At 42.7% G+C, this 22,521-nt stretch overlaps 1 protein-coding gene across 1 annotated transcript in view; it reads right to left on the reverse strand.

The window, feature by feature from the left end:
* Window positions 1-7,519: 7,519 nt before the first annotated feature.
* The window catches only part of NHLH1 (nescient helix-loop-helix 1), a 75,955-nt gene continuing 60,953 nt past the window's right edge, over window positions 7,520-22,521 (reverse strand). The window contains exon 2 of the mRNA XM_069635425.1: window positions 7,520-17,678. Coding sequence (XP_069491526.1) covers window positions 17,036-17,416 — 381 coding nt within the window. The 5' untranslated portion in view covers window positions 17,417-17,678 and the 3' untranslated portion in view covers window positions 7,520-17,035. The remainder of the gene's footprint in view (window positions 17,679-22,521) is intronic.

Here is a 22,521-nt window from a genome sequence, read left to right on the forward strand (position 1 = left end):
CCACCTGGTGCCTTCCTGGCTGCTGCTCTTTTTCCTCACTTAAAGATCCCCCCAGCCTCTCTTCCTTTGCGGATGGGGAGCAGGTGCAAGTGGATCTAGGTCACCTGGCCTGAGCCCCACACCCTTAGTGTTTTCCCGGTTGCCGTTCTTTACCCCTCTTACCAAGTCCCACCCACTTGGTGCCTTACTGGTTGCTGCTCTTTTTCCCCACTTAGAAAGCCCTGCCCACCTGGTGCCTTCCTGTTTGCCGCTCTTCCCTCCAGCCTCTCTTCCTTTGCAGATGGGGAGCAGGTGCAAATGGATTTAGGTAAACTGGCCTAAGCCCCGGCCACCTGGTGCCTTGCTGGTTGCCGCTCTTTTTCCCCACTTAGCAAGCCCTGCCCACCCGGTGCCTTCCTGTTTGCCGCTCTTCCCTCCAGCCTCTCTTCCTTTGCAGATGGGGAACAGGTGCACGTGGATCTAGGTCACCTGGCCTAAGCCCCGCCCACCTGATGCCTTCCTGGTTGCCGCTCTTTTTCCCCTCTTAGCAAGCCCCACCCACCTGGTGTCTTCCTGGTTGCAGCTCTTTTTCCATACTTAAGGAGAACTCCAGCCTCTCTTCCTTGCAGATGGGGAGCAGGTGCAAATGGATTTAGGTAAACTGGCCTAAGCCCCGCCCAACTGGTGACTTCCTGGTTGCCACTCTTTTTCCCCACTAAGCAAGCCCTGCCTACCTCGTGCATTAACAAAGAGAATAAGAAAGAAAGAAGAAAAGAGAAATGAAGAAAGATGGATTGAACGAAAAAAGTAAAGAAGGAATGGTGGAATGAATAAAGGAATGACAAAGAAATATGGAATGAAATGCTGAAAAGAAACAAAGAAATGGAATGAAGGAAATAAATGAAGAAATAAGAAAAGATGGAAAAGAGAAAAGACTGAACAAAGGTAATGTGATAAAAAAGAAAGGAAGAGGAAAAAATAGTCAAAACAAGAAAAACATAAGAGCGGGAAAGAGAACATGATGGGGAAAGAGACAGAGGAAGAAAGGATGGAAAAGTAAAGAGGTGGAAAGGAAAGACAGAAAATAAAAATAATAAAGGGAGTATTAAGAAATAGAGATAAAAGATGAAAGAGAAGACAAAGGAAGAAGGATAGAAAGAAAGAAGGCCAGTGGAAAGATGGGAAAACGTATCATTGCAAAATAGTTGTATCCATTTCAGTACTGTACCATTAATTTCAGAGTTAAAAACATTTTCCTATCGCCAAGTTCATTATTGATGTGTTGTAACAGTATCCATTGGCTCTGAGTGCCGTAGACAAACTTTTGCAGTGATCAGTTGAGTCTATTTTTGCTACTTTGTAAAATGGTGCCATGACTGTAGGCAAGAAAGACGCAAAGATGACAGCCCTAAGCAGCTAACTGTAGGACTTGTTTTTGGGACTATTGTTATGTTATGTTAGCTGTATTTATTGAGCGCACGTTCGCTTGAAGGCATCATGGCACTAGAGAGATGAGGAGTATTTCCGAATTACAGTTACTAGAAAAGCAAGGTCTTCAATTTCCGATGAAAGGCAAGATGATCGATAGTCTCCTGCAGGGAAAGGGCAGTTTGTTCCAAGTTTTGGCAGCCGCAACAGAGAAAGCACGTCTTGCTTTATGAGCTAACGTAAAGCGGGCTACTGCCACCCGAAGAGTGGCTTGTGATCGAAGAGAACAGGTGGGCATGTAGCGGAGGAAAATGGTTTGCAGGAATTCTGCTCCTACGCCATAGAAGGCTAGGTGCACTATCCACATAGACTTGAACATAATCCGGTGAGCAAAGGGGAGCCAATGCAGTTGCTTCAGCAAAGAAGTCATATGGGCTCCAAAAGGGGGGCGGATGATAGATCTTGCAGCAGCATTCTGAAGCAACTGCAGGCGTCCGGTCAAATAACCGGTTTGAGCCAAATAGAGTGAATTGCAATAGTCCAATACCAAGGAGGACCAAGGCAGCAACCACCGGACCTCGATTGGTTGTGGGAATGAAAGGAAGGACCTTCCGGAGAACACAAAGTTTAAAGTGACCACTTTTACAGACCGCATTGACCTGTTCATCCATGGTCAGGCTGGCAGAAATCCGCACCCCAAGGTTCCTGACTGACAAAACAGGCGTGGGGAGGGGGCCCAAGCAAGTGGGCCAAATGTCAGCCATCCAAAACAGTTGAGGAGTTGGAGTACTCACAACCAGGACCTCAGTTTTACTACTGTTCAATTTTAACCAATTCAATGTCATCCACTTTCCCAGTTCCTCAAGACATTTTCTTAGCAGGCTAGCTGTTTCAGATTTTATCAGGTCCAAATGGACCAAAATATGGGTATCGTCAGCATAGGAATAAAAACAAAACCCCTGTGACTTAATGAGGAGCAGGAGATACCTTATATAAATGTTGAATAAGATAGGAGACAGTGCTGATCCCTGAGGGACTCCACAGAAAAGGGGGACAGGGACTGAATGAAAAGGGGGGAGAGAAACTGATTGAGAGCTGTCTGCCAGAAAGGCTATGAACCAATCAGGGACTTGGCCAGAAATGCCGGCCTCAGAGAGCCGGGAGATAAGGAGAGAATGGTCGACAGTGTCGAAAGCAGCCGACAGATCCAACATCAGGACTGCTCTGACAACGCCATGGTCCACAAGGCACATCAGGTCGTCCATCAGTGAATTTAAGTCACACCCAGTGCCTCTACCAGGCCGAAACCCAGATTGAAAGGTCGAGAAACTGGGAGGATTCCAGAAACGTAGACAGGAGGGGGGATACCAAAGCTTTCAAGATTTTCATCAAGAATGACAAAAGTGAAATGGGGGGGTAATTTGCCAACACTTCAGGATCCAAGGAAGGCTTCTTAAGTAGGGGAATAACTAGGGCATGCTTGAGTGAACAGTGGATGACTCCCGTAGCGAATGAAGTATTAACTGCTGAGGTAATGTAATTAATGAGGTCAGCAGACACCTCCTCTAAGAGAGCCCAGGGTATGGCATCAGCAGGAGATGCACATTTCAGTTTCTGAATGGCTGACAGAACATCGAAAATTGGAGAAAAGGGGAAATGCGGACCAAGACCCTCTAACTGGAGGGGATTTAACAGGGGCTATGTCAGCAATGGCCGTCCCAGCCTTGATTTTTATATTGTCCTGAATAGTAGCAATGTTTGTCAAAAAGAAAGTAGAAAGGGAGTCACATAGCTCCTGAGACGGAAGGATTGCATCTTGTCCTAACTTTGGCATAGAAATCGATTGAACTAGATCAAATAGGGCTTTAGGTTTATTAACATCCCTTTCCACCGTATGACCAAAATAGACTCTTTTTGATTTCACCACTTCCATGTGATAGGCAGCGAGAGTGCTCCGAAAAAGGGGTTTGAGATTAGAAGAGTAGCAGAGGTGCCACTTTCTTTCTGCCTGCCTGCAGCGAAGTTTGCTTTCCCTAAGTTCACGTGTGAACCATGGTTCGGGAGGGCGACTTCGTTGTTTGCACAACTTGTAAGGGGCCAATGCGTTCACAGTAATTCTAAAGGCGGCTTCCAATGAGGTCAGGGAGCAGCTTGCTACAGTGCTGCAGTGTGTTTGTAAAGAGCTAATCAGCTCATGCTTGGACATACCCATCCAGCTGCGTTTACAAATTGTAGGCTTCGCAACAGCAGGAGAAGGAACTTTAAGAGGAATGGAAAAGGGCACCATAAGGTGATCTGACCATATTATAGGAATAGGGGTGGCAATGTCAACGTAGGAAGGAGGAGTAAAAATAAGATCTAATATGTTACCACATTTATGAGTAGGAGCATTAACCCCATGACTATTGTACTTTATTTCTAAATCTGCTAGTGTTTTCCAATTCCCAACTGGTAATTACTTCAATGTTTTAAGTTAAAAATAAAATCCCCGTTACTAATGTCATTTTCAGGCTGATCAATCTTGAAAAGGTAAGTGGGTTTACTGCCAGCAGATATTCCAAGGAAAGGCAGTGCCGGTTTGCAGGCTTTATGGCTTATCATTGGCAGCTTGTTTCAAGCCGAAGATGCCAATGATTCTCTTTCCGATGACAACAAAAATGATCCTTAAAATACAGACACGTATTGGAAAGATTGTGTGCTGTATTTCCCAGGTACCCAAACTCACTATATTTTAATATCATAACACAGAATCATAGTCAATGGTAATCATTTCAGCAAATTCTAAAGGATATAAAGGACAGTGTGAACAGACATGGATGGCATGCAATTCACTCCACGTGTCTGTTATTGATGTTCGCATTTAGCCATTTCACCTGTACTTGCTATGAACTTTAAGAGGAGCAAAGACTGAGTCGTTCCCACCTAGATTCAAATCGGGCACCTGCACACAAATAATTGAAGCAGGTGCTTTAACCTATTCTGAACTCTTTCTGCAGAGCTTAACGTGTTGACGTGACTGAGGTATCCAAGTCTCGATTCCCTTCCTGGACCCCACTTTTCTCTCCCTTGAGCAAGGCATCTAAGTTATTTCAAAGCACAATTGGGAATTGTTTTGCTACATTAATATGTTCCAGTAGTCCTCTTCTGGTTAATGTTATGCCAGTGCAATGTTCGCGATTGGTGGAAGGCTTGCCTGTGTCCTGCATAAGGTGATGGATATTGGATGAGCGTTCACTGACAGTCATATTGATGAAGCTCATTGGCACAGTATAATGTAACCCTTTTCCTTGATCAGTATATTCTGTATTCTCAATCAAACTTAAAAAAACAGGACAATAAATAATCGATTATCATAGCTCTGGCTGTCCTTTATTTCTACTCAGATACCTTGATTGCCCACCTAAACAACGAACAATGGTGTTTCCAAAATCCCCCATATTTCAGAATAGGCCAAAGCCACATTTGTCTTTGAGAAAACTCACACTCCTCAACAAAGCCAGGATGGTGCCACTGTTGAAGAAATGTCGGTCCCTTTCAAATGAGATGTCTAATTACAGACCCGTATCTATCTTCCCCTCCCCTGCAAACATTTTGGAAACAGTCATAGTTGATCAGTGGAGAACATAGAAAAGCATGATATTTTACAACCTGTACAAAACAACTACAGTGAACGTGTATGAACTGAGTGAGTCTTAACATCTTAACATCCATTGTGCATGCCTTCAGATGGAAGCTTGATGGTGTCAGTGTCAGAGTGCTGGTACTTTAAGATCCGTCTTTAGACTTCGATACCATGAAACTACCACATGGCCCAATACCAAAGTACGGGAGTGCAAGAATTAACCAAGGAGCGCAGTTCCTTCTCCACTTAAGGCATCCATTTTCCCTCATGCTTCTCTTCCATTAGAATGAAATATGTGAACAATAGGGTTTGATCCTTTTGCCCATTATTTTCAGCTTCAAATGATGAAACTAAACCATTGATTCAGTGTCAGAGTCTGCAACCACTCAACCAGTGTATATCTAATATGCAATCTTAATCCGCAAACATCTGTGTCATGACAAAATAGACCCACTGTCGTGCATGAATGGACGGCAGGGTGGCGAGGAGCAAATGCAAAATGAATGCCATTATTGTGATCATGGTGCCTATATGACAAATGTCTGAAGACATCAGGTGCACTAAATGATACCACCACCACAACGGTGCCTATTACCAGAGTGAGCAACAAAGCAGATTTGTATGGATCCCAATCAAAGTATCATAATTAGGGAACAGCTGTTTTTATCATTTAACAATGCTTCACCATATCTTTCCCTTTCTGGCGTATGCTTGTAAATGTAACCATTATCGGCTCTTGTCACATCATGGATGGATCAGCAGTAATAGTGTTGCCGCCGCATTGCTGCTCCACCCATATCCCGAGTTTGGACCGAAAGTTGTAAATGTATCTCCAGCTTTGAGCTGGAGGTAAATCCTGCCACTTTCCACACATTTTTGGTGCAGTTATTCCCCATTGGGACCCAATGGAAATGGGGATTTAACCCCCCAAACTCAGGATCCAGCACAATAGCGCCGGACCAAGCTGTGGTAACACTGTTAGTGTTGAGTGGTATCACAGTTCATTTACTGCTAGGATACCGCCCAATTTATGATGGTATTCTGCAGCTTAAACTCAGAGGTACCCTCTCTTTCCTCACTTTTCCCCAGAACCTCAATGTCCATAGAGCTCTGGTACTCTCTAGGCTGGACTATTGCAACAGTCTCCTCCTTAATCTACCCCCTTCCTCTCTCTGCCATCTCCAGCTCATCCAGAATAGGGCTGCAAGACTTATCATTGGCTTCAAGCCCAGGGACTGTATCAGCATCCATAATGCTGTCTGGGGCCTGGGACCACGCTATCTACAACTTGCTCTCATCAAATACTCTCCCTCCACATCTCTGCGATCCTCCGGCTCCAACTCTCTGTTTGTCAAGCGCTTCTCTAAGCAGCGAGTGAGTGGCTGATCTCTTTCCTTGGTTGGCTCCCTCCTCTGAAACAGCCTGCCCCTTCCTCTCAGTCTTGAGCTGAATCTCCTCAAATTCCGCAAGCTCCTCAAGACTTTCCTCTTCTCATCCTCCTTCGCACTCTCCCTCTCGTGCTAAACCCCACAGTCGCTGAGATTGGTGGCCTGGGAACTTATGTCCTTATGGGTCCTGGCCTTCTGTCCAATCGTCTGCAGCCTCCGCCCTCCCCCTGCACTTGCCTTTGGGCATCCACTTGCCTGTGTTGTCTCACAGGCCTGCACTTATTGTACTTGCATGCTCTCTGCCCCCCCCCCCTCTATGGGACCTCTAGCACTTAGAACCCCCCTCCACTGTCCCTTGTCTCTCTCTGCACTTGCATGTTCCGAATGTTCACAAGGCCTAGTAGGACCGCCTCTTTCTTTGGCTCATCATTGTTATTTGATCCCATTGTCCTGTGTTCCCTTGTACCCTCCTGTTTGCCCAGTGGGTGCTTTGAAACACAATTTCTTGATGTATATGCGCATTATAAATGCACAATAAAATAACAAATAAATGAACAGACCAGATCACAAGCGGAACATTTGGAAGGGCATCTCACCATTCTTGGCATCCCTGCATTAAAATGTGCATGCTGCGAAGTGCCCGTCATAGATTGTCTTCTATTCTGTATTACAAAATCTAGCTGTTCTCCCTACAAAGACCGCCGAGTACCACTACTGCCAAATGGAATGTCACTTTAAAATTCAAGCTTAAACAAATGGAGGTTACAAATTCACGTTTCAAATAATGAAACCTTGAAATAAGCTCCCTGCACATTTGTTGACACCAAAAGATGAGTTATCTTTCAGAAGGAACTTGAAGACGTATCTGTTTGCTCTGTTATGGCACCGAGTGGCCTCCTCGGCAGAGGTGCACATTAGAAATGACAAAGCACCGTCTCCGGGCAAATTAGAGCTGTGCAAAGCAAGTGACGCATGACAACTGCATTTACGATCTTTCAGAGCCCATTGTACTGGTCGTGTCCTTACCGTAGGTTGAGATACTTTTTACTAGGCCAACAAAGAGGAAATCTGTCAGGTATGACACATGTACCTTCACTGCCAATGCGTCAGTACATTTTCTTTATTGGTCCGATATAAGTTATCACAACACGCAACATATGGAATAGTTTTTTGATACATTCAACCTCGTTTGATTTGTTGACACTCATCTCAAGGCCTCCTCTGTTCTTCAATCAATAGATGTTTAGTCCGGGCCTGGGAGTGCATTGATTGTCAGATTCACGCCCAGGTGGCGCCATCAGTTGGTGGGTCTCAGGAGATCTGCCAGAGTTGCCAGTGCTCAAAGTTCCATGCCACTCATCACAGTTTCTTTAGCCCATAGGAAGACGCAATTCTCTGGAATACATGCAGTTTCCAAGGTGACCACCTTAGTACAAACATGACAATACCAATGCTATGAGATCTCATTAGTACCGGTGTGCTAAAGCTGCACCAGCTCCCATGCCACATAGGAGGAACATACACAACTAGCCATGATTCCCGCGCCTGTATAGTGAGCTCGAAACTACAGGCAAGAATGCTTAGAGCTAAACAGTGCAGCAGTTGGTCTTTCACGGAAGCAGGAAAGAGGGTGCAAAAACGGCCCCATTCTCCTAATGGAAGACGCATATTTCCAGTGCATTGAGAAACGGACCACCCTTCTGCATTAATAACCATTTGGGTGGCTCCTGCACTTTGTGTTTCTGTCTTCCGTCATTATTTCCTCGGGCAATGGGGGGGGGGAGGTCCCTTAACAAAGCCTACGGGCAGTATGTGGAGCTATACCAATACCATCTACCATAACTAGACAAAGGCGAAGATCATAGGTAAACCATAGCTCAATGCAACTTAAGCCAGCATCAAGGAGCATTTTGACTTTGTGAACTTTTCCTACACCGAGCGTTGATCCTTATAGTGTTTAAGTAATTGTTGTTAATGCACTTACGCCAGTGGACATCTGGATTTGCCGCTGCCACTTTCCAGTCCTGTACAGCTGTCTCTTCATCAGCTGCAGATATGTACATAAATACCTTTAAACCGTAATATTAACACACGTCCATTTCAAAATGGTTCATTTAAAAGAAAGTCCATGCAAAGGCCCATCTGAAGCAATATTTAATTTTTTTTCTTTATAGTTAATAGTTTTGGGTAGTCCAAACATTAAAATACATGAATACAATATTTACAGTTTGCTAAGTTGCATGGCATGGTTTCAGTAGTTTTACTTCCCGTTTTAAAAAAAAAAACAAAGTGCCAAAGTAAATTATAACATGTATAAATAATAAATACAATAAATAAATATTATTATGACAAATAAAGACTTCAGATCTTGAGAACTGCGAGATATGAGAGGGGCTTGTTCCTTCTCATGCCTCCCCTGATGGCGAAAGCACCCAAGGCAGCAAGGTATGGATCCATCAAAATGTGTTAATATTTTGTTAAATAAATGATGTGATGCAAAACTTTATGGATACAACTTGAAATAATGAGGTGTTGGATGCCTAGGGTCTACAAAGGTTGGACATTCATGAAGTGTGTGTGTGGGGGCGGGGTTGACCAGTGCCTCCACAGGTCTCAGGGTAAATATCAATGCCATGGGTTAGCCTGACTGCCGCCGCTCAATCATAAACATGATACATTAGTGCAACATTATTCATCGCAAAGATAATGGGTTTGGAATACATCTCATTCAAGCAGGATTGAAAAATATAGCTCTGGCCAACGCCTGAGAGGACTCTCCTGCGCAGGGGGGTGTATCTGATGTCATACTATTCGAGATTTGCACTTATGATTGGGAACCTAATTCCAAACATGATGTTGAGATGGGAGCCACTGAGCGCTCAAACCCAGGAGCGTGTGGCTTCTAAGAAGACGCTGGTTGCACGTGTCCACTCGTCCATGCATTCAGATTGGTTCACTGGCATGTGAGAGCCAGTTGTGTTTTCACTTCCCTCACTAGACGCTTTGCGGCTTTTTGACATACATAGGCTTTTCATTACAACACTACATTAGCGGAGTGGAGAACAAGGGCGGTTGAGTGAGTTTGGAAGCTTGTTTCCTCTAGTTACTGATGTCTGGTAGCCATTGTCACCTTTTCAGTAAGTCTGCAGTCTGCAATAACAGAACAGTGGGTCATTCCTATTCCCGAAGGTTAGTGTGGCGAATTTCACCACTCGCCCTCTGTGTACAGCCAAGAGATCACTAAAATACTATGGTGGTCAATTTCAAACCTGCAGTGCGGTAAAATGGATGCATAAATGTATAAAGGATGCATTCATTTTGCCCCTCAGTATTTTGTAAACGACTCGTCCTTCCTGCTCCACTGCAAAGAGCCTCTTTGTTTTACATTTGCATGTGATGTTTATAGAGGCGTAGAGGCGCAGAGGCGCAGCCAAGATTGTCTAACAAGTGGGGCCTGAAGCGAATGTAGTTGGGCCCACTGCAGTGCCATTAACATCTGTAAATGCCCACACAGCACTGCTTAGTTGGCATTTACAGATTTTGGGTGGGCCTTGCCCGCTCAGGCCCTACCCTGTCTCAGCAGACGTAAAACAAATGGATCGATGAAGAGCACCACCAATCGGCAAACTCCCTTCCAGATGGAGCCTCTACATGTCTCTAGGATGTGAGCAGCAGCCCCCGCATGTGTGGGCTTCTATTTTGTGATATGCTGTCCTATACAGTTAGAGGTGTTCAAGTAAAAGCGTCCAGATTTTCTGAAGACAGCTTTCATGGAGCAACCTGAACAATGTGTATGTATCATGTTATTTGTGGACTCAATATCGCAGGTTGCTTAGCCTTCATGGTTTCCCCATCCTTCAGATACATCTTGAACACAATTTGGCTGATAAGACCATTAATAAAAACACTACCTGCCCCTAAGGTTCTTAAGATGTATCAGGTTTTACTGCAAAAACAAAGGGCCTTGCAGAGGCTTCAAGGAAAATATGTTTGATAGTCGGGTACCATTGTATCCAGTCAGGGTGAACCCCTGTGTCCTCGATGAAAACATGCTTATGACTGTTTTGCTAAACTCTGTGCTGCACATGGGGCACCTGTGCACCGTTAATTATAGCAGATTGCAAACGTTGGGTGTCCATGCCCTCATTTAGTTGTTTGTTGACTGACTAGATCAAGTGCAATGCTCACTGTCCTCCATGCGAAGTTTACATCTGCCTCACCTCTTTGATCAAGTGCAATGCTCACTGTCCTCCATGCGAAGTTTACATCTGCCTCACCTCTTTGATCAAGTGCAATGCTCACTGTCCTCCATGCGAAGTTTACATCTGCCTCACCTCTTTGATCAAGTGCAATGCTCACTGTCCTCCATGCGAAGTTTACATCTGCCTCACCTCTTTGATCAAGTACAGTTCTCGCTCTCCTCCATGCAATGTCTGCCTGACCTCTTTGAATTCATGATATGAACATCTGATCTGGATGCTAGTTTAACTTTTTGTCCATTATGTATGTTCCACTGTGTTTAAATGCGTATTAGATGTGTCCTAATTCTTCTTTGAGTCTTTGAGAATGTTATCAAAGTTAATGCCATTGAATTGGACCTTAAGCTCAAGAAAATCAATGTAATGAGTCGGGGTGGCTTGTCAAGGTCTGCCACTGAGTCCCCCTATGTTGCATTTCACATGTGCCTTCGGCTGTGCTTTATAGGGGACGTTGCTCCCAGGTTACCTTATGGTACTGTCACTTTGGGGAATAATAATCACACAAAGGTGGCCCAAAAGGGTTCCCCATAGTATTCGACGAACACCCTGCTGAGTTGAAAACTTGATGAGCCAAAACTAAACTTTTTGTCCAGGAACATCGCAGATTTAAGAGTAAAAGGGAAGATTTGGATTGGCAGCAGTTTTTTGACGATTTGGAAATTATTTGCTTGCAGGAGAGATAGCTTTTATTCCCAGAGGAAATCTATGGATATAGCTCCTATAATATATCTACGAGGGAATCAGTTAGGGGCCGGCCAAGTGGGGGTCTAATTCCAGGTCTCCAATATTTTGGTTCAATCTCATTCCCTTGATTTTTTAACTGTGAAATAAGATATTGATGAACGAACTGTTCTTAGGAATCCACAGATGTCTAATTAGTGCATCAGGAAGAGTTAGAGATGTTAGTGAATTTGCAAACTGTCAAAGACCATCATATTGTTTTATTGGGTGATTTTAATATGCAACTGGAAACAGCCAATAAGTACTACTTTTTTATGTAAAAACTATGATGGGCTATAGAAGGTTCCAGAGTTGCATAGTGTGCTGTGTGCCCCCGCACTGCTTTCTCTGATAAATTAATGCAGGAATTTATGACTAAGGGATACAGGGGTTTCAATGGCAGGTTTTGTTGCAACATTGCCCCGAGAACCGCCTTTAGCTCTGTGAAGTCTAGCTCCTAGATTGATAACATTCTTCTAAAAGTAGATAGCTGGAAACTGATAGCCGTTTTCCAACTTATCCAGCGTACTGAAAGTGACCTTGATCCCTTATGCTTGTCGCTATTGCCCCCACAAGTCCCTAATGGCAGACAGTTATGTTCTTATGATATCTTTGAGGGAAGCCGGGAACGGGTGAGGGTTCCATGGCAAACATTGGTTTATAATAATCAAATTGGTAGATTGTATGAGGCGCTAATACCTCTCCTTGAAGCTTTTGATGGCACGACTCATTTATCATCTAAAGACTTCTGGGAACAGGTTGTAAGTGCGTCAATGTCACTACTGACCAAGGCATGTCTTTATGGTGGGAAGAGTATCCTACAACAAAGTGGGTGGTTTGACCGGGAGTGCCGTACAAAGAAGTCTGAACTCCTGAAATCAAAGGAGCAAAGGGAATTAAGACAATTCAGGTATCAAAATAAAACATCATTAATTTATTAATGCAAAGAAAGCTATGTTAATTATGCCATATGTAACTCTTATATTTTTTGTATATTGATTGTATGTGGTTTTGTAATGTACATGTTGGCTTTTATGGTAAATTCTTTTTACCGAAATAAAGTGAAGGATGATCATGATGATGATGAAAATGTTAAGGTTTTGTGGAAGCTAGTTTCCTCCCAAACTGAATTGCCGTCTTTACCCGTTGCCCCGATGATTTCAGAGGAAACTTGGAATACCTATTTCAGTACAATTTATCAAGGTCGGGGAATAGAACCATTGAATGTTGAGAGCCAAGTAGGGGAGTGTCTGTTGTCAGAGTATTCACTGGATATATCTTTGAAGGAGGCAATAATTTCTCAAAAAAGGGGCAAAGCCCCGGGATTGGATGCAATACTGGCAAAGCTCTTTTGTACGGAAGTGGGAGTATGGGCGCTGTTCTCGGGCGAGTATTTATGAATGTTAAGAACTCCCAGATGGTGCCAAGGACATGGCGAGGAGCCATAATAGTCCCAATTTTTCCAAAAGGGTACAAGGGCGACCATCAAAATTACAGGCCCATATCCTTAACTGATGCAGTTTCAAAGATATTTGGAAAAATACTATTAAGGAAATTGGAGGAGTGCATGTCTCGAAACAAAGTGCTCTCCGATTTGCAGGCAGGCTTTAGAGCAGGCATTGGCACATTGGATCAGGACTTTAGGCAAACCCTGCTCTGTGATAACTTAGAAATCAAAAGCTATATTTAGTGTTTATTGATCTGCCCACAGCTTTTGACTCAATACCTAGAGAGCAGTTACCTGCTTAACTGGGGGTCCCACTAAATCTCTTAGCTGCAATTTGCAGCTTCTGTGCCGGCATCGATGCCCAGGTGTGTTTGGCAAAGGGTGGAGGCTTGACAAGGCCCTTTATGGTTGAAAGGGACATAAGGCAGGGCTGTGTCATAGCACCTACCCAGTTTAACCTTTATATTAACAGAATTGCGGTAGAACTGATTGGGTGCTATATGGTTGCCCCCTTTTTGGGAGGTTAAAAAATGTGACTCTTTCTATATGCCGATGACAAAGTATTAATTAGCAAAACAAGGATGGGCATTCAAAAGGTACTGAACCTGTTTGAAACCCTATCATTGAGGATAGGACTTGAAATGAACTAAGTTTTTGGTATGGTCAAAATGCTCTTGAACATTAACCTCTCAAATCCGTTTGGGAAGTAAGAAGGTTGAGAGGGGGTGGGCTTTTATTACCTGGGAGTTCACCTGGATGATTAAAGAGGCCGATGGGATAAGCACATTGAAAGTCCTTACTCAATTTTACAAGACAAGGGGTAGCTGTGCAGTGCCTTTTGAAACACTGTGGCAGACAGACAGCTCTCACAAGTGTGGAGCTATTGTGGACCTGTGCTAATACGTGTGCTATGTATGGAGAGAAGATCTGGGGATACTCAGATCTTTGGAAGTTCGAGCAAAAGGAAAGGGTCATTGTGAAGAAGATGTTTTTCCCTTTAAAGGGCCACACCCTTGATCTCCTTGAAACTTGAGTTAGGGGTTGATGGTGGCGTTTGCGATGCTAAATTGAAACCCCCTACTGTATTTATACAAGATAATGAATACAGATTCCCTTAGCAACTATAAATTAGTACTTTTGGATGTCCTAACGTACAATGGTACAAGAATGGTTCCATGGGTCAGGTATGTAATTGCTCTGAATACAATATTGGGACTAGCTTCGATTTCCACTCTTGTACATCGAGAAACCCCCACTTTGAAAGAGCATATTAAAAAGGAATATAAGAACTGGTACTATAAATGAAAGTTCTTAGAGATAGGCTCCACCGGTTTAGAGAGAATTGAGCTTTAGGATGGCCATTTAATGTTTGACTTATGTATTGGTTCATGTTTAATGTCTATTCACATTGTATGTCCTAATTTGTGATTATATTATGAATTTTTGTTTATACCTTATTAATATAAAAGTAGTTATTATAGATATTTGTTAGAACCAAGTATGAATGATGGTCTAATAATAATATTTAAGTACTCTGAGAACTTATTTGAACTTATTTGATACAATAGTTTGATATTAAGGTGACCGAAGCAGCACTTGTTCTTGATAGAATGGGCCAGATAACTAAGTCATCAGAAATAGGATGTTCCAGTACTGGTTGATCTGTGAACTGGGAAAGGCAGTGTTGAAGAAAACAGATGAACTTCATGGGGTTACACACATTAAGGATGGTCGTTATGTCTTGTAATAACTTGAGCGAAAGGTTGGAAGTCCATCACCAACACTGTGATACCCAACCTTAAATGCGGCTGTGGGAACATATAGGGCCTCATTACTAGTCCGGTGGTAACCTGCCGGTTTTTCCGGCTCAGTTACCGCCAGACTCGTTTTACCATTCCGCCTCCGTGATTCCCAGAATTACCGGGGCATTACGACCCCGGTGTCCCGGGAATTCCGGAGGCAGAATTCGGTAAATCTCCATTCCCATTGAGTCCCATAGCACTCAATGGGAATGGGGAAGTGGAAACACCGGCACCATCTCGTGATGGTGCTGGTGTTTCCACGTCCGCCTGCAGGAGGGCGGTGTTAAACCTGCCAGGTCAGACCTGGCGGGAACGCCACGTCCCGCCTGCAGGACTCGAGATCGGGCGGTCCGTAATTAACAGTGGCGGCGGGGTTACCGCCACTGTTATTTCCGGACCGCCCGACCAGTAATGAGGCCCTTAGTCGTTCTTACGTGCATAACATAAACTCCCAAAAATATCCCGATCACTCTGCAATTTCCTGATGTGGAGGTAAACCAGGTCATAGGTAAATCAAGAGATTTGAAATTAATTAATGAATCTTTTATGACGCGTTTATAAAACATTTTGGGATCTTTATAAGTCCTGTAATTTTGGTAGAGAAGTCTGTGGCCTATTACAGATGTTGCTAGATTAGAGAGACTCCTGCAAAAAAGGCAGTGCTGGGGAAGAACAATCATGCATGACTGATATGGGGTTGTATGTACAACAGCTCTACTGGCCTTTGAAAGACACCTGAGCAATCTGTAAATGTTTCCTGATTTACCGGTGGGAGAGACTATTCCTGTCGAAGACACTAACTACATTATCCACAATGCCATACAAAGAAAACAAACAATGTGTTAAATCCACGTCAAGACATTCCACTTCAAAATGCTTTTCCTCTTATCACAGTGTCACAAACAAATTGATTTTTTGCATGTTTACATTTTGCACTTGTATTTACTGTACATGAATCGTGGCTGAATGAGGCTTCCGAAATGAAAGTCAAGATGTTATTTATTTTGGAGTGGGTTTAAGGAGATCTTCTACCTTTACATTCCCATCGGACGCGGTGTTGGAATCAGGTTGTCAGGTTAATTTCCCCTTTTTTTGGCAAGGTCAATTTACTAAAGCACTTTATATTTGTCTTGGGCTGAGGGAGATTATCAGTTGGCTCCAGTATTCTCTTTGTATTGTTAACCACAGACAATTTGTACATCTCTTTTGAAATCATATTAATGGGATATAATATTGTATGACTGAAATGCATAATTGTACTACGTGACTTTTGCATTTTTTCCTAGTTATATTTTTTTTTAAAAAAAGAAAACATATTCTATGTTCCTTTTTTGAAATATTAAATCTTTACTTAAATAGTTAACTTTGTTTGGAAGAGTTTTTTACTCCACGTAGAGTGCGGGGAGTTCAGCCTCCATTTTGTGGAGTGTTGTCTCTTTTTATGTAGATTCTCAGTATTCTACAGCCCTATGGTGCAATACATAATTGATTTTGTAGGGCTTATGAAGCCCACACTTACATGAAACATCTTCAAATGTCAATTTAGGCATTGACTTTAGAAACACTGCTTTTCCATAATATACCTCTGGCCTACATGTTTTGGCCATTGTGGGGACGTTTTTTTGACCATGGACTTAAATATCAACAGAATGGCAGGTTAGGACAATTAACATTTTGAGGGGGCCTGGTACTTTTACAAGATTGGTGCGCTCACAAAGAACATTGATCACACTTTGTCAAATGATCACACTTGTGCAAATTAGTTTCACTTTTGTCTTGTGGGTTTCTTCTAATCTATTCATTGTCACGTGAAATTAAGATTTTAGGAACACATTTCTAGATGCTCACAATGACATTGAGAATTTTACCAAACACACGCTCCTGATGACTTTTTTGCAACCTGTTGATTTCACATCAAGAGATAAAAGAATAAGGCTGCACAGGAAGCAAGTCCTTTGTTTAACACATTGACAATTCTTTGGCAGTTGGTCCCAGTGCATTATTTAGTCTTGGTGCTTGTCTCACAGTGCGTGTTCCTCCCGTCACCTTTGTGCTTCATTTTCCACAATGGCATGGTGCCAAATTTGATATGGTGTCGATATTTTAAATAGCTAACAAAGCTTAAGTTAACAATGAACAGTTCAATAGAGGCCTTTATGGAGGACAACAAGTGCAACTCCAAACTAAGATGGATCAGTTCCGTTGCTGGCCGAACTTTGAAAAGAAAGAAGAGTACATAAGTCATTAAAAATGTTGGGAGGAATGCAAGGGGAAAGTGGGTCTTAGTTTCACCCACGTTCGGGTGTGACTAAAGTATCGGGTAAGAGTCAGTCAATGTCTTGATGTTGCAGGCATTGAGTTCCCTTTCAGTCCTGCCTGTTTTTTTGAGTTCATACATCAAGAACGTGATTCAGGTAAGAGATGTAGCAGATGGCCAGCCGCAGAATCTCAATCTTGGATAACTTCTTGTCAGGAGGAAGGGTGGGTAGGAGCTTGCGCAGCTCAGCAAATGCCATGTTAAAGGCCTCTACACGAATCCTCTCCCGTGTGGCGTGGGCTGTCCTATACTTGGCCGTGGCACGCCTGCGCCGCCGCCTCTCCTCTCGAGTTAGGTGCTGCAGCTCCCGCTTCACCAAGTCACCAGAATCACAAAGCCGGGAGTCTCCACACATACTGATGCCACCTACACCACCACAGTCACTAAAGACTGACTCCGTCTCTGAATGTGTAGGTGGAAGATCAATCTCAGTGTGCTCTGAATTTAACATCATTTTCTTTTATTTATGTTCTTATGAAATGATAATACTTAACCTACGAGCTGTTTAAGAAAGTACACGTTTAAAAGACTCCATATAAGAAAACACTTGGTTTGATAGAAAAACGAATCCTCACAATAAAATTCTGAATATGAAAGATTCAAAATAATAAAATAAATAAATATGTTTAAGAATTCTTTTTTTCACAGTGCTTCGTTTATGTAAACATATGTTTTTTTTCAAGTCTGTATTGCGTCTGTCTCAGTGGATTCTTTTTCTGAAAAGCAAGAATAGAAAACACAATTATTACAGTCCTGTTCCAATGAATGAGAACAAATGATTGCACGAAATGGGAAACAACAAGAGCAAAACAGGTATAGCTAAAAAAAAAAAACGAGACGAAGCTTGAAAGTAATGAAAAATGAAGAGAATTGGCCATTGAATGGCAGAGTGAAGTGGTGAGACAGTGTCGGAGAGATCGACAGAGAGAGTGTGAGAGTGACAGAGAGAAGAAGAGATACGTATATATGAAAAAGATTTATGAAACAAAAATAGAGGAAGGAAGGAAGGACAGAAGTTGACAATGAAACACTAATTCAAGAAAATAATGAATGTATTAGAAATTCAAATGGACAGGATTAAACTGAAACAAGGTTACCAATTACTGGGTAGATAACATAGAAAGAGAAATGGGAGATACTCTACCTAAGGTGTAGATTCCATGAAATAAACCTTTTAATAACCTACTTGCTATTCAGGCACACATATATTACAGAAATGTATAACTACCATTTTCTTTCTAATTCGTTTTCTTAATTCTTATGGAGAAATTACCAACCTATGTTTACAAGTGGGATGTAGGATTGTAGTGGGGAGCAACAGTGGCCCTAGATTTTCTTTTCTAAGAGGCCCAATATTACATTGTGTGAGAAAACGTAACAAGCAAGAACAGCTCCTTTTATGGAGGGTTTGGGGTGTTTTTCCCACCTCCAGGGAAAATTGGAATAATTAGCCCAAATGGTGAATGGCACACCACATTTGCCCATATACAGGGCGCAACAACCTAACATATAAAATATGTTAAGAGTGAGGAACAATATATTGGCCCTCATTACAAGTCAGGCAGTGGACCATGGTGCTATTAGCACCATGGTCCATGCCGGATTCCGCCATGGTGGATGGCGGAATTACCGCCCCATTCTAAAGTGAGTGGGGCAGTAATTCCCCATTCAACATTTGCCCTTCCCCATTCCCATTTTTGCATCATAGGGCTCAATGGGAATGGGGAAGGCGCAAATTACGGCACCGTAAATTACGGTGCCGTAATTAGCACCAAGGTCGCTTAGCGCCTTGGACGTTAACGCCTGCAAAAGGCAGGCGTTAAAGTGTGAATCAGGCGTTAAGGGTTAACGGCGCCGACTGCGCCGTTAAACCCTTACTGCCTGACTTGTAATGAGGGCCATTGGATGCTTTATAACAATCCTTACTACCGAGGGCTGCAAGCTATGAGGAGAAATTGACTAAAGGAGGCAAGGAGAGACAGTACAAATAGCGGGAAATCATGCAGCATCAATGTTAGCTTGATGATACTGCATTTAGGAAATGCCCAGCAGGTGCTTCAAAGTCCTGAAAGGTGGAGAGGAGAGCAGAGGGGAGATGGAGTGGGAGCCTAAAAGAATGCACCATTATAAGTGACAGAAGGCGCATTCTAAGTTTCGGCTAGTCCTGGTTGTAACCTTCAAAGAGACCTCAGGGAGACTTGGTAAATTCTGCCCAAATGTGTTTGTGAGTAACCTTTCCATAATTGTGTAATAGTCAATCCTTGTAAGAAAGTGAATGATGACTGACAGTTATGCAGTCTGTGTTTCTGAACAAGCAGCAACTGTTTGACCTGCTAGACTTGTACATGTGGAGCAGCACATTTTCTTTAAAGAGATACTTCCCTTTGGGTCTGGGTCAGAGGTATTGCTGCTGAAACCTTCAGCCAAGGCAGGAGGAGAGGGACAGGTTTCAGGTCCTGCACCTATGGGTAGGCTAAGCAGGGACCCCACTTTTAGTCTTGCTAACTTGGGTGTTCTTACCCCATACCTGTGTGCTGCAAACTGCCCCCACGTGTGTTTTGGCTATTTAGAGCAGGTGCAAAGATGTGTCATGAATCCATAGGGCCCCCAACTAGTTTCTAACAGGGAATACAGGCACCTCAAACCGAGGCTCTATCAGTCTAGACCAAGCCTTGGATTTAAGTAGGCCAATGTCGAACCAAAGTACACTACTGGCCATTGATTCCATTTCTACAAATGCCCATGCCACTTCAGTGAGTCCTACAGCACTATGCAATAACATAAACCTCTCATTTCTGCACATCTCTCTGTGGCAAAGGCAACGGCCTCGAGAAATCTCACTGGACTTTAAGGTATGATTGTATGTTTATGTGCATTTGCCTCTGCTATTTCCACACACCATGGAACATGGATGCAGCACTTTGGAAAGCTACACGGAAGCCCACCAATACAGGGATTTAACACTGTCATGCTCGCATGCTTCATTCTGAGGAGCTGGGGTTGAGCTAATGTGCTGTACTAAATCATACTGTATTGCACTGTTCCTTCAAGTAGGAATCTACAGTATCCCACACCAAATAAATCACTACTTTCTGTATGTTGCAAATCGGTTTGTAGTTTGTATTTATTTAAACAACATAGATGTCGATTTCGAATAGAAATTACTTACAATAACACATTTACAGATGGCGGAGGCATTCCCAAGCAGGGTGCCTGTACAAAGAGGAGAACACAGGGGGACAGTTTATGAAGGTGTACAAAAGGTGGGGCATATAACACGGGCAAAGCAAAACAAGCAGACAAATAAAATATGTTTAACAAAACAGGTGACTTACAAAGGTAACATTAACCAAAGGCAGCAATGCCTAAAACTAAAGATGAGTACTAATTAAATATACAGAATTACATTAGTAAGCGTCACTGGAGTGACAGTGGTGGGGTCAGGTAGGGAGGATGAATGGGGAGGGGTCGGGGGGAGATCAATCTTTAGCATGTAAGTGTAGTTTAAACTGAGCTTTTAGGATATCCACGGTTGGGCTGGCAGAAAGCGCAGAGGTGAGACTAGGCACATGGAGAGTGTGGGCTAGCGAGGTGGAGTGCAGAGGAGAATCTGAGGGACCGAGATGGACAGTAAACAGAAATAGAACCAGACAGAGACGGAGAAGCAAGACCATTCATAGCTTTGTAGAAGAAACTGGAAAAGAGAACAGCTGTACATGGAGAGCCAACCAGCTGTTGTCGGTAGGTAGTAGTGGGGGAGGATCTGGCTACGTTGTAGAGAATGCAGGTAGCAAATTTCAGGACTTTGTCTGAAGAGAGGAAACCTTAGATAGGAAGGCCGAGGATTAGGCTTAGTTTTGCTGAACACAAGAGTGGAGGTTAGGGTTTTCGTAGTGTGTTTTCGTAGTGTGGTTAGTAAGAAAAGGACACATTTTCCGAATGTTGACCAGCAGAGGGAGTGGCAGTGATGAATTGTTGCAGTCGTAGTTCACTATCAAAACTGTCAAAAGTGCTTGTTGTAACCTTGTGACAACTTCCGTGGCGAGCTCTTAAAGCTGAAAAGTTAAGTTAATGTGTTGCGATCCGGGCTGCATCTGTGAGGTGCTCTTTCATTGAGGCTGCCCAATGTTATGTCAAAATTACACTATATAATAGTCACCTCTGTTGCTGTGCCTCAGATAGTTTGTAGTTTTTGTTGGCAATCAGTGTAAAAGATGACCACTTAGTCTGTACTTTTTTACTTTAATGTTTCTTTATTTTTTGTCTTCATGTTTTGTAAATTATCATGTTGATTCACATTATATTGGGGTTACCTTTCCCCCTCAGTTTATAATTTTTTAACACAACGTTCTTGATGGGGTTTTTTTCCCCCTCAATGTGTGATTTTTTGAAACCTATAACACAACATCCTCTGTAATTTTTTGAAACTTTTAACACAACATCCTCGACGCGTGTTTCCCCATAACAGTAAAATGGTTCATCAGGAGGATTGGTTTAACATTCATCTAAATGTGTAAAACTAAAATAGCTGTATGAATTTGCATCACTGATTGCCAATAGCTTACATGTAATAACATGATTGTTGTACATAAATGGAAAAGAGGATTTCAGAAACATTTAAATAAACATTGAAACAATGCAATAGGAAGTCTGCCCCAAATTATTGATATTACTAGTTGTTTGATTACTCACAAATTGTGTAATTGTCCTGCCACTTTGGATTGGATTTGTGATTTGTCCTTTGAGTCATATAACTTGACTTGTGCAAAACGGTTCCTCTGTGTGGTCGATGTTTTTGTTGTAAAGATGACTTGATTTGCCTGTTAATATTTAAACGGTAATATGAGGGGTTTCTGGCTTGAAAGGTAAGCTATTCAAATGATTGTGTAGAATTCCTCTCTGTAGTTGCAGCTTACCTTAATGTGTTTGGACTCTGCTCCTTTCTGGAATCCTGAGCTTCGGCATGTTAACCACGGTCGAAGATTACCAATCACTATCAAAGAGGACCCCAAGATTGCGAGCCTTGTGTAAGAGAGCAAGAAGTTCAGGTGGGAAGGAGATAGGAGAGGGTAGGGTAGGGATGGCATTGGAAGTCAGGAGAAAGAAGACTTCCTTTCTGTCATACTCAAAAAGAAATGGGGACCTTGGATGTCATATTTAATTATATGTTTGACTTAATGTTTATGTAATGACTCTAGTTTAATCTACTCATTCCAGTGGGCAGCTTTTATTCTATCTAGAATTTTCCTTATTCTCACGCAAGAGAGTTTCAAATAGCAGGATGAGCTACCTAAGCAATGTATTCATCAATTCCTTAGAGAATTTGTCTTGCATGAATGCTTGCAAAACATAATCTAGTATCTTGGTCAAATTTCCATGTTCAAAGACTCGCCAGAAGTTTCTCCGTTTTCGTTTGAACCTTTGGCCGACATTAGATGTTCTGGCTCGTAGAAAGCAAATTACGCAGGAAGAGAATGTGTGTCGATTTTGTAAAAATGTTGGCCAAAGAGAAACGCTGGAACATTGTTTAGTTCATTGTCCAAGTTTAGTCACTATTCG

Source organism: Ambystoma mexicanum, chromosome 1q, assembly GCF_040938575.1.
Source record: "Ambystoma mexicanum isolate Mex_15411 chromosome 1q, UKY_AmexF1_1, whole genome shotgun sequence".
Lineage (NCBI taxonomy): Eukaryota > Metazoa > Chordata > Amphibia > Caudata > Ambystomatidae > Ambystoma > Ambystoma mexicanum.